The following is a 13390-nucleotide window of genomic DNA, read 5'->3' as shown; positions in this document are numbered from 1 at the left end:
AAGTGTTTGATGCTGGCGTGAATAATAACTGATCCTCGGTGGACAGACCATAGTCATTAGGAAGTGCTTCAGACAGTTGACTAAAAGTAAGGATGTCACTCTGGAATAGAGATTTTCTTTGTAAGAGGTTCACTGATCCGAACAAATATGGGAATTTCTTTGGCCCTTCTGTGGGACGATCCAGCTAGCGAAGCTAAGATTGTGGACCTGTAGGGTAAGCAGAGAATTCCAGGAAAAGGTACCCACCCAAAAAGTGATAACAGAAGCAGAATTAATTTTCTTGGACTCCAAAATTACTGTGGACTGTGACTACAGCCATGAAATTAAAAGACACTTGATCCTTGGAAGAAAAGCTTTGACAAATGTAGACAGTGTATTAAAAAGCAGAGACGTCACTTTGCTGACGAAGGTGCATATAATCCAAGCTTTGGTTTTTCCACTAGTCATGTATGGATGTGAGAGTTGGACCATAAAGAAGGCTGGGTACTGAAGAATTGATGCTTTCGAATTGTGGTGCTGGAGAAGACTCTTGAGAGTCCCTTAAACTTCAAGGAGATCCAACCAGTTAATCCTAAAGGATTGAAGACTCCTAAGGAATATTAATTGGAAAGACTGATGCTGAAGCTGAAGCTCCAGTAATTTGGCCACCTGATGTAAAGAACTGACTAACTGGAAAAGATCCTGATGCTGGGAAAGATTGAAGGCAGGAGTAGAAGGCAGAGGATGAGATGGTTGGATGGCATCACTGACACAGTGGACATGATTTTGAGCAAGCTCCATGAGATAGTGAAGGACAAGAAAGCCCAGCATGCTGTAGTACGTGGAGTTGCAAAGAGTTGGACACGACTGAGCAATTGAACAACAACTTTGTCTTTGAGGACATGGGGTCACCAGCCCACTGAGTAGAACCTCTTCTCTTTTCAGTGTGTCAGTTGAAGTAATTGTAATTAAAAATTTTTAATTGTTACTTATGTCCCTGCCTCTTAGACAGTGGGTATAGAAGTAAAACTTTTCTTGTAGGCTCATGTTATCCAGGGACACCTCCTTTTTAAGAAAGTAGTTTCTGAACAAATAATTGGTACTATTTACTGTTTATAAAGAGTTGCCACAATAAGTATTAAAATGGTTTATACACGCATAGTTGTAATATGGTGGTGACTTTGAATTCTTTTGGGTTGTATAGGGCTGTTCTGTTATTAATAGTCAATAGACTGCTTTAGTGGGGGGTTTCTGTATCTATGGAACATCAACTAGGTATTTTAGTATGTAAACTCTGACAGAGAAGGCAATGGCACCCCACTCCAGTACTTTTGCCTAGAAGATCCCATGGACGGAGGAACCCGGTAGGCTGCAGTCTATGGGGTCGATAGAGTCGGACATGACTGAGCGACTTCACTTTCACTTTTCACTTTCATGCATTGGAGAAGGAAATGGCAACCCACTCCAGTGCTCTTGCCTGGAGAATCCCAGGGACAGGGGAGCCTGGTGGGGTGCACAGAGTCGGACACGACTGAAGCGACTTAGCAGCAGCAGTATGTAAACTCTGACACATCGTTTTTGGTTGTTGGGGGCTCTCAGGAAAAATATGAACTTCCAGGTACTGAGATATCTTTCAGGGAGTTGATTGAGTTTTGCCTGACAAATGGTTGTTGAATATTTTTACTTTTTTTCTGATTTCAAACTTTTTGCCCCTATGAAAGGTAACACACATTCCTCGGCTGTGATTTGAAAAATTTTTATGGTAAACCCATTCCTCAATGGCAGTGAAAATGGTTAAAAATTCTGTCTTGGTCCTAGAATTTTGTTTTCCATAGAAGCTCGTGTCTGATTCTTTTTTTTTTTTTTTTAATACAATTGCTTTACAATGTTGGGTTTGTCTCCACTGTTCAGTGAAGTGAATCAGCAGTATGTATACATATATCCCCTCCCTCTTGGGTCTTTCTCCCACCCATGCCGCCCCTCTTGGTTGCCACAGGGCACCAAGCTGAGCTCCCTGTGCTCTATAGCAGCTTCCCACTGGCTCTCTCTATTACACATGATAGTGTGTAAGTGTCAGTGGTGTTCTCCCAGTTCATCCTACCCTCCCCTCCCCTGTATGTCCACGTCTGTTCTTTATCCCCTGCCCTGCAAATGGCTTCATCTGTACCATTTTCTAGATTCCATTTATATGCATTAGTATGCAATATTTGTTTTTCTCTTTCTGACTGACTTCCTTCTGTATGACAGACTCTAGGTCCACGCACATCTCTACAAATGACCCAGTTTCGTTCCTTTTTATGGCTGAGTAATGTGATTCTCCACTTTGCTGTTTCCCCTGCTGTAGTCTGATCCTGACCTCCCGGCTGATGTGCCCACGCCGTCGTCGGCGGAGCTGGGGAGGTATCCAGGCCTGCCCTTCCCAGCCTCCCAGTACATCCCGCCCCAGCCGTCCATCGAGGAGGCGCGCCAGACCATGCACTCCCTCCTGGACGATGCTTTTGCCCTGGTGGCCCCCAGCAGCCAGCCCCCGAACGCTGCGGCTGCAGGCCCTGGCGTCCCAGCCGGCCTGCCCGTGAACAGCACCCCTTCCCGGGAAGAGAGACGAGCCACCCAGTGGGGGTCCTTCTACAGCCCAGCTCAGACGGCCAACAACCCATGCAGTGTAAGTGTGGACCTTCTGGAATTCTCTCATGGGCAAGATGTTGTTTGCCTCATTTTCAGGATCCCTGCAATACCCTGATTGGATTCGACTGGAATCAAAGTTTGGATGATGAGTCTTAGTTTTTATTATCTTATAAGTTAATTCTCAATGTTGAAAACATTCTTTTGTGCAACTTGGACATTTCATGGAGATACCTTCCTGAATTTGCCTCCATGAAAGGTATGAAATTCATTGTCATAAAATATATGTGGAGTAACTGTCAAAATATATTCTCGTTTTTTTGTTTGTTTAGTTGTTCAGTCCTGTCTGACTCATGTGACCCCATGGACTGTAGCCCACCAGGCTCCTCTGTCCCTTGGATTTTCCAGGCAAGAATACTGGAGTGGGTTGCCATTTTCTACTCCAGGCAATCTTCCCAACCCAGGGATCAAACTCACATCTCCTCCAGCTCCTATATTGGCAGGCGGATTCTTTACCACGGGAAAGACATGGCTCGGTGGTAAAGAATCCATCTGCCAGTGCCGGAGACATGAGTTTGATCTCTGGTTCGGGAATGTCCCTTGGAGCAGGAAATGGCAACCCACTCCAGTATCCTTGCCTGGGAAATCCCATGGACAGAGGACCCTGGTGGGCTACAATCCGTGGGGTCGAGGAAGAATCAGACAGGACTTAGAGACTAACACAACAACTAGAAAATTTTCATTGATGTCTCCATAAAAGATATGGTCAAGAATGCCCTGGAGTCATTCAGCTTCTTTTTGTAGGCCGCCTGGGACTGAAGAGGAGTGGGGAGGCCCTGGGAGTGGAGGGACTGAAGAGGGGAGGGGAGGCCCTGGGAGTGGAGGGACTGAAGAGGGGAGGGGAGGCCCTGGGAGTGCAGGCATCTAGTCCACGAGGAGCCAAGCACAGTTGCTTTCAAACACCAGGTTTCCATCTCGGGAGCTGACATTTCAGTGCTTCATCTGTTTTTGTTATCCTTTATTTTTCATATTCGGTCAGTGCTTTCAAAGGTGCTTTCTCAAGTCATGGATAAGAAGTAAAACTCAAGGATAAAATATTAAACATTATCTTTTACTAATTTCAGATGATCAAACTGAAACATTTGACATTTTACAGTTTAAATTTCTTCTTCAAGGAATGTTTATCCAGGGTTCCTCTAGTTTTGTTAACTATATTAAGGTTCAATTGGGTGATCATAACATATGTTAAAAGAATTTTCAGCTCTGGAGACTTCCCTGGTTGTCTGGTGGTTAAGACTCCATCCTCTCAATTCAGGGGGCCCAAGTTTGATTCCCTGGTCAGGGAACTCGATCCCACATGCTGCAACTAAGACCTGGCACAGACAAATATGTCTTTTTTTTTTTTTTTAAAGAAGAATTTTCATCTCTGAAATTGGTTTGGATTTTCAAAGTCGGCTCTTAGATAGTTTTTTACAAGGCATAGTGAGCATGTGTCTGAGGTATAGATCACAGCCACCATGCAGGAGAAAAATACTGTCTAACCTAGTCATTGTTGGTTTACGTATTAAAATGTAGATTGTTTCAACAGTAAATGTTAAACCATTTCATAATTATAGGTGGTATGTAATGATAAACTAATAGTTTATAATCTTTAAGCAAATGGATGATACACAACAAAACTCAGCAATGAAAATGAATTTGACCATATCCCCTGTCTATTTACTTTAAGCTTATCTGACTTGTTTATTCACTCAAATGTATTTCTGAAGCACCTGCTTTGTGCTGAGTGCTCTGCAAGGTGTTGGGGCTATAGAAGTGTACAACCTGCAACTCCAGCTCCTGCATCCCAGTGGGCGTATGTGGACAGTGGAAACAGTAACTCAGTTCAGCATAGGGTGGGTGTCGGGCAGGAGGAGAGTATGTGGGAGGAGCCCCTGACGGAAAGTGTTGGGGAAGGAGTTTCTAGACAGAATGACATCTAAGTGGAAGTCTGAGGGTAATTAGTGGTTTCAGTTAAAGAAGAGTATTCCAGGTAGTGGGAAAGCTAGCAGAGACCCAGAAACAAAAGTATCTGGTACAAACACCTCTTCTGGACAAAATGGAGGAAAGGCTCAGGATTTATCTTCCCTCCAGAAACAAGTAAAATAACTGAACAAAATGTATGGGTTTTCACCACATTGGACTTGAGGCAACAAAGAAGAGGGATCATTGACAGATGAGTAGAACCCTACAGTCACCCCAGCTTCCCATCTTGAGAGAGTTTCTAGCTATGGTGCAGGGAGGAAGACTCCAGGGAGAACTCCGTGGTCTCCCTGAGTTGAGAAAATTGAGTGGTGAGTGTGGGGAGGAGAAGAGAGCTAGAGTTCACAACAGACAGTGCGGGAAAGCAGAGAGAAGCACACAGATATGCTTCCAGAGGTTGCAGAAAATCTTCATTTGAGTTTTGATCAGTTTTAAGGTGTGAGGACACTACCCCAGATGAGGGAAAGAACCGCCCTAGGAGATTAAAGGGAACAATCCTCAGAGCTCACATAAGCATGGGAAAATGTTCCTGCTGTGGATTGAATTGTATTCTCCCAATATTTGTATGTTGAAGCATAAGCCCCCATGCACATGTATTGGAGACTGAGTCTTGAAGGAGGAAGTCAAAGTTAAATGAGGTCATACGGTTGCATCCCTGATCTGATAGAACTGGTACCCTTATAAAAAGAGGAAGAGACACTGGGGCTTGCTGTCCACCGTGTGAGGACACAGCAAGTAGGCAGCTGTCCACAAGCCAGGAGGAAAGCTCCTAGCGACAACTGAACCTGCTGGAAACTTGACTGTGGATTTTCCACCTCCAGAACTGTGAAAAAATAAATTTCTGTTTTTTAAGCCACCCAATCGGTGGTATTTTGTGATGGCGGCCTGAGATGACTAGTAGTTTTTTTTTTTTTTTTTTTTTGGTACACTGTAGAAGACCTCATAATTCACAGAGCATCAGTTAGAGTACTCAGAAGAGTTTTGCCTCAGTAGTGGGGCAAATAGCCCCAGGTTAAAGCTGCTCTCATTCTGCCTAACACAGAAAAAAGTAAGACCTGAAACTGAACAAAGCTCAGGAATATTTATATAGAAAACCAAAAATATACAGCATCCAACAAGGTAAACTGAATAATGTCTAGCATCCAATCAAAACTAAGCAGAGAAGCAAGAAAATGGTACAGCTAAGAGTCGGACACGACTCAGCGACTTCACCTTCACTTTTCACCTTCACGCACTGGAGATGGAAATGGCAACCCACTCCAGTGTTCTTGCCTGAAGAATCCCAGGGACGGGGGAGCCTGGTGGGGTCTATGGGGTCTGTGGGGTCACACAGAGTCTATGGGGTCGCACAGAGTTGGCATGACTGAAGTGACTTAGCAGCAGTAGCAGCAGAATAGCATTAGTAGACAGAGATATTAAAAGAATTATTATAATGGAGTTACAGAGATATTAAAAGAATTATTATAATGGAGTTTTGTATGTTTAGGAACCTAGAGGAAAGATTGAACACATTAATTAGAAGCATTGAAAAATTTAAAGGATACAGATCAAATTCAACCTTTTAAAAATATTAGTTTATTGATATTTATTTGGCTGCTCTGGGTCTTATTAAATAGTTGTGGCATTCAGGATCTGGGATCTTCGATGTTCATTGCGGCATATGGGATCTTTAGTTGTGGCAAGACTCTGAATTGCAGCATGTGGGATCCTGTTCCCTGACCAAGGATTGAACCCAGATTCCCTACGTTGGTTTCTGTTCTCACAGTAGAGAAAACAGAGTCATCTCTTGAGAATCAGAGAAGTGTGGCAAGGCAAGAGGGTTGAGGGAGAGTGGAAACATGAAATACTTATGGAGTAGAATGAGAGAAAGCAGACTAGGGACCTGGAAGTAATCACTTAGTCTTGAGGCTGCTGTTGAGACTGACGATCGTGAAATTATAGTGGCACAAATTAAAGTTTTGTAGTTTACCAGCATTCAGATACCCAGGTGTAGACAAGGAGAGAATAGGCAATCGGACTGATCCAGGACTGGGGCTTTATCAGGCATGTGTGGTGATAAGACAGCCGGGAAGAGATGTGCAGGTCAGAGGGTAGAGTTGAAGTGATGGCAGATCAGCACTGAAAGGGGAAATGGAGGAAGCTGAGCTTGATTAAATGTGCTAGAGCTTTGGAGACTCTTCCTCTCAAATCTATCCACTGTATTACACTGGTGGAGTCATCATCATCTCTCACCAAGATTATTGAAAGATTTCCTGACCACCTCCCTGCCTCTGGTTTTGAAAGTGGAATGTCAGGGTGGTGGCTGACAAGTAAAATGCTGTTTATTGGTTTTGAGGAGCTGAGAGGCTAACACAGTAGATGTATCTATGGGGGACAGGAGGACTTGAGTGAAGAGGGAGACCTTCCAGGAGCCTCTTGGGTTAGTCTCGTGTTTTCCAAAAGGAGGATTCTCATCTCACTTCCCAACCTACACTTGGCTGCTGGCATCCACATGTTGCTTCTTTCTGTTCCTTGAGTTGATCAGTGCAGAAATCTGTGGCCTAATTGCTCCCTACCTGATAGAAGATGTACGTGTCCTGTCCTCTGGGAAGCATAAATAGTTCTTGGCATTCACCCAATTTTTTGGAATCATTTCCCCCCTGAATAACCAGTGTCCATTTAATCTTCATATTCAATTCTTTCATTCATGTCAGGGAAACTTCCTTTCGTTTCTGAAGCAGTTTTCTTTGTTGGATTGAAGATAACAATTATTTTTGTGTTGGCTCATCTCTGTCCCTTTTCTGTATCTCTCAGTTTATCTGCAGCTTTAGCTATGTTGTTCTTTTTTCTCTGCCTTCAGTTATGATTGAAGGCATTGATTTGATTATAAGTCATATCTATTGTTTTCCCTACTAGTTGATTATCCTTAGTGTTTTGATGGGAGTGGTAGCAATTTAATCTAGCGGAAAACCAGATCATTGGTTGTATTTGGGCATATCTAATATAACTTAAACATGCTTATAAATTGTTTGTAAAGTTATCGTTTGTTGCCAGGAAGAACCTGATCACCTTTTATTTGCTCCTTCTGACTATAGTAAAAACCACTGAAATGTGGATTTCAGGATGGTTTCAGTGAATGTTTATAGAGCATCTGATGACACTTTTATCCCTTTCTTGCCAGTGTAAAAGTGTTAGTTATGCACTGGTGAGTCAGGCCACTTGAGAGGTAGTATTTCTGCTTTCCTAGGTAAAGTTAACCTCCTTGGATTTGTCCTCCAAGTGGCAGGTGTGAATACCTGAGATTTTACTAGCGCTCCTTGCCATCTGGTTGCTTTACCTCAGGCCTCTCCCAGACTCCACCCATCATTTGTCTTTCTTGCTTTGTTGGCTTGTTTTATATGGAATAGAAAGAAAGAATGCATTAAAATGGGATTTTCATTCACCTAGATGATTGCAACCTTAAAATTCTCTTTGTCCTCCAGACTTTAATTTTTAACAAGTGTGACCCATGTAAAGGAAATGCCTGCCATCACTGGGGGCATGTAGTCCCCAGAGAAGGCAATGGCACCCCACTCCAGTATTCTTGCCTGGAAAATCCCATGGACGGAGGAGCCTGGTAGGCTGCAGTCCATGGGGTGCTAAGGGTCGGACACGACTGAGCGACTTCACTTTTGCTTTTCACTTTCATACATTGGAGAAGGAAATGGCAACCCACTCCAGTGTTCTTGCCTGGAGAATCCCAGGAATGGGGGAGCCTAGTGGGCTGCCATCTATGGGGTTGCACAGAGTCAGACATGACTGAAGCCACAGCAGCAGCAGCAGTCTCTAGAAAAATAATACCCTTTTTCTGACTACAGTAGAGTAGAAATGCCTAGCACTGCAGTAATAGATCTGGTAAAGAGTGGTCAGCTACTTTGCATTGTTTTTCTTTTTAGTTTTTCACTTATTAGATCTTGTGAAATCCTGACAGATAAACTGTGAAGTCTTGACCTTTTTAAAAAATATTATTTTGCATATGAATATGTTTTTTTAAAAAGCCAAACTGTGTTGAAAGCACAGGGGCCATTTTATTCTGTAAAGTATAATCTTGATGCAGTCTCAGCTTTCTGTTTAATTATTTGGAAAATAAATTGACTCTCCTTTTCATCCTGTTCCTCTCTTCTTCCATAATCCCCTTTGGCTTATTTTACCTCAGTTGTGGAACTCTGAGGGGTTCTAAGTTTCTCTCCCTTTGCCAAGGGAAGGGAAGCAGTGAGGGTCAGAGGTGAAGTAATTTGAGTACAGTTTCAAGTCTAGTAATCCCTTGGAGACTCTATGAGGTGCAGAGGTGGTTTTGTCCTTCTTGGCCTCAGGAAAGAGACAAGGGAAATAAGAGTGGTTTGGTCAGTGTGTCTGATGCCAAAGCTGCTGCTCCCTATCTGCCCCCCTGCCTCCCACCAGTAGAAATTTATTTAAGAGGGAAAGTCTGGTTTTAGAAATCATGGGTGGTGCAGCTCAGTGATTAAAAGCATAGTCTTTGGAGTCAGAGAGATAGATTAGAAGGACATTGTTTAATTTCTTTGTGTTTTGGTTTCATCTGTAAACAGTAGGTAGTGAACACTTTTTAGCATTGCTGAGGACCTGAATCAGTGTTCATATAGTGCATAGCAAAATAATAATTCAGTAAATGGCAGCTTAAAAAAAAAAATCTCATATGAGAGCAAGTCCAGAAGCAAGGCTGATGTAGTAACTTAATATGGAACTCCTATCCTGGAGCCAGAAATTTAAACTGAGTGGAGTTGGGTATGATGCTGTCCAGAGTTACTATCCTACTGAAATATCTGACTCCAAAATCATGATTCATAGTTGTCGAAAAGAAGTGTTAAAAGCCCGAGTCCCAACTATGCTAGGGTTAGGATATATTGATTTCATGAGGAATGCAACATAAGTCTAGATTTCTTTAAATTTGGTGCCATCTTGCTTTAGTCAAAGAGCACTTGGTTAGTGCAAATTAGTTCAAATAAGAAGAGAGGATTGAAGGATACATGGACATCTTATGGAATTTAAGGGCAGGGAGTACGGCTGGACCTCCTTGGTATTATTCATAACGGAATGTGTTTACTTCATCTTTTAGGATCTCTCTCTCTCTTTATAGCATTGGACAACATGGAACAACTTTTGCATTGTTTAGTTTCTTGAGTGTATCTGAATTGCTAATAGGTGCCCACTAGATCTGGTGACCATTATGGTCCGTGTTGATGAAGTCATTTACACTAAATATGGCAACGAAGGCCCATCGGATTAGCAGAAGATACAGGTTTGTGGAGGATAAGCCTGTAGGGAAGGGCAGGTGCAGGAACCCTGTCTCTTGTTAATATTTTTACAAAAGAAAGAAAGATCTGGAAGCTGGTTGTGTATTAGCCCAGTTCCCCAAACTGAAGCTTCTAGCATTACATGGTGGCGGAATGCCATGAAAGCATGCTAACTTTTTATGAGAAAATAAATCTCTTGGAAGCTGATCCTGCAAATCTAAATTTCCAAGTTTGCTGTTGTCACTTCATAATAAGGATTGAATGTTAATCTTCATCTTCTTTTGATTTTCTTCCAGAGATATGAAGACTATGGAATGACTCCCCCATCAGGCCCATTACCTAGGTAAGGTTTTTAGGAGAAAATGTATCAGGATTTTTTCACATAGGCTCTTTCTTAACTTTTGCAGCTTTGTTTCTTTTAGCTAATATGAACAGAAATGAAACTCTGAGTTGTGTGTTATCTTGGTGTAACCAGAAGAGGAGGAAAAAAGTTAGAATTTAAGTCCTGCTTCCAGTAATGACAGACTAGATAATTTGCTCATGATAACTGGAAAAGCTGGACAAGATTTAAGAACAAAAACAAAACACCAGGTAGCCATCAGGGCAGTGAAACAGAATGGAGCCAAGATCTAGCAAATCCAGAGAAGTGAACCCTGCTTTTGGGTCCACTTTCTCCCACGGATACTGCTGATTCCAGACAAGGTGGCTGAGAAGCTGAGCAAAACTTTTGACAAGACTCATGAGATTTGGAGTCCTAAAAATGCACTGTATCAGAAGTTTTGGGGGGACTTCACTGGTGGTCCAGTGGTTAAGGCTCCACCTTCCAATGCAGGGGGTGCAGATTCATTCCCTGGTAAGGGAGCAAAGATCCCCTGTGCCTCATGGCCAAAAAACCAGGTCATAAACAACAGAAGCAATAGTGTAGCAAGTGCAATAAAGACTTTTAAAATGGTTCATATGAAAAAAAGTCTTAAAACCTAGGGAAGTAGAAGGAAGGAAGTAATAAAAATAAGAATACAATCAGTGAAGTAGAAAACAAATGCCATACTAGAGAAGATCAGCAAAGCTGAAAGTTAGTTCTTTGAAAAACTCCTAGAAAGAGAAGACCTGAATAGTCCTATAACTATTAAAGAGATTAAAATCATTATTAAAATTCTTTCTACAAAGAAAACTTTAGGGCCCAGTGGCTTCAACAGTAAATTCTACCAAACACTGAAGGAAGAAAAGATACCAGTATCATACAAACTCTCCTAAAGAACAGAAAAAAAGAAAACACTCCCTGACTCATTTTATGAGACCAGCATAACCTTGATAACCAAAAACAGAAAGGACAAGGACATTGCAAGGCAGGAAACATTAAAGGCCAGTTTCATTCATGAACATAGATGCCAAAAATTTGAAACTGTATATTAGCAAGTGTATAATATAATACAATACGCTATCACATCATAATCAAATTGGATTTTTTTCCAGCAGGACAAGAGTAATGTAATATTTTAAAAAATCATTATAATTCACCACTTCGAAGTGAATAAAGGAGGAAAATCTTCTCATTTCAATAGATAAAACATTTGATAAAGTTCAACATCCATTCATAGTAGAAATCTTTGTAAACACAGAATAGAAGCAGAGAGATAGGAATCTGATAAAAGTATCTTGGCAAATACTGGTTAATGGTAGAATGTTAAAAACTTTCCCTTTGAGAGCAAAAGCAAGACAAAGTTGCCTGCTTGCATTACTTCTATTCAGCATTGCCCTGGCCATCCTAGCCAGTATAATAACGCAAGAAAAAGTAACAGAAAGATTAAGGAATTCAAATAGAAAATTAATACTGTTATTATTAACAGATGATATACTTTTGTAGTAGAAAAATCCTAAAATGTCAACACATGAGTTGTTAGTATTAAGGAACTTTAGCAAGATGGCTAAATAGCAAGATCTTAATAATTAAATTACAAAGTAGTTGGATACCAAGATGAACAAGATCAGTATACATTATAAGACCAGTATACAAAAATCTCTTCTATTCATGAGCAATGACAGAAAATAAAAAAAACTTAAAGGTACTATATAAAATAGCATTCAAAAATATGAAATACCTCAGGATAAATCTAACTGAAGATAGTCAAGCCTTCTAAAGAAAGATATTCATGGATTGTGCAACTCAATATTTTTAAAATGTCAAATCTCCCCAAATGGTCTACAGAGTCATTGCAGTCCCATTCAAAATCCCAATAGTTTATTGCATTTTTTATTTATTTTTTTAAAATTAATTCATTTATTATAATTGGAGGCTAATTACTTTACCATATTGTGGTGGTTCTGGCCACACACTGACATGAATCAGCCACAAGTGTACATGTGTTCCCCTGTCCCAAACCCCCATCCCGTCCCTCTGAGCTGTCCCAGTGCACCGGCTTTGAGTGCCCTGTTTGATGCATCGAACTTGGACTGGTCATCTGTTTCACATATGGTAATATACATGTTTCAATGCTGTTCTCTCAAATCATCCCACCCTCGCCTTCCCCCACAGAGTCCAAAAGTCTGTTCTTTATATCTGTGTCTTTTGCTGTCTCTGTTGCATTTTTTAATATGTGGAAATAGACAAACTCATCTAAAATATATGTAGATATGCAAGGGGCCAAGAGTAGCCAAGACACTTTGAGAAAGAAGAGTAAGATGTTAGGACTATATTCTAAATGTTGCAAATTACTGTCAAGGAATGAGGAGTGTGGTGTTGCTGTAAAGCAAGACAAGTAGACCAATAGAGCAGAAAAGAGCATTCATAATCAGATCCACATGTGAATAGACAATTGATTTATTACAATGAAGGAATTGTAATAAAGACTTAGTCTCAGAAATCACATTCAACTATCCCTTGAATGATTCAGCTCTCCCTCTAGTCACACAGAAGTAGGAGTGTTATCTGCTTTCTCCTTACTTTCTCTTTATTTGCCCTCATTTTCAGAAGCTTTTGTTTTTCGCCAGCCCTCCTCCCCTTCTCCACGCACTGCTTTGTGTTCCAAAAGCAACAAAGTAAAGGGAACAGGTGGAGACTTGATGATCCAGGGCAAAAGCTAGTGCTCGGGGGGCCACATGATCTGGTTTTGCCTGGTTCAATCCTAATTTATTCCTGTTGTTCAGCATAATTGTAAATTCCACTCTCAAAAGTGTTCTGGTTTGGATGCTAAATTTTATGGTCACCCAAGGTAAATTAGAGTATTTGGATCACACAGAACTCTCTGAGTATACAGTTTAGGATGAAAGGGGTGTAGATATAAGCAGGAGGGTGCTAATTGATTGGATAAAGCAGAAATCATTAATAAAAAGGCAAGCGCTTGTTCCTAGGTTAATGGTCCAGAGATTATAATTAGTTTAGGTGAGCTCTAGTTTACAGGGCTGGAAGGAGGAGTGTGTATTGGTTAAGCTCTTAGATCTGTAAGGTCAGAGATGTCAGACACCTCTTTCTGAGGTCAGTCAGAAACAGCAGCAGTTAT

The 13390-nt window shown here is 41.3% G+C and overlaps 1 protein-coding gene across 1 annotated transcript in view; it reads left to right on the top strand.

Annotated features, from left to right (window-relative positions):
- Positions 1–13390, top strand: part of KIAA1549 (KIAA1549 ortholog) — a 126497-nt gene that overhangs the window by 98361 nt on the left and 14746 nt on the right. Inside the window, exons 17-18 of the mRNA XM_061415469.1 lie at positions 2324–2641; positions 10190–10236. Of these exons, the coding sequence (XP_061271453.1) occupies positions 2324–2641; positions 10190–10236 (365 nt within the window). The remainder of the gene's footprint in view (positions 1–2323; positions 2642–10189; positions 10237–13390) is intronic.

Source organism: Bos javanicus, chromosome 4, assembly GCF_032452875.1.
Source record: "Bos javanicus breed banteng chromosome 4, ARS-OSU_banteng_1.0, whole genome shotgun sequence".
NCBI classification, from domain to species: domain Eukaryota; kingdom Metazoa; phylum Chordata; class Mammalia; order Artiodactyla; family Bovidae; genus Bos; species Bos javanicus.
This window is presented reverse-complemented; position numbering and strand designations above follow the sequence as displayed.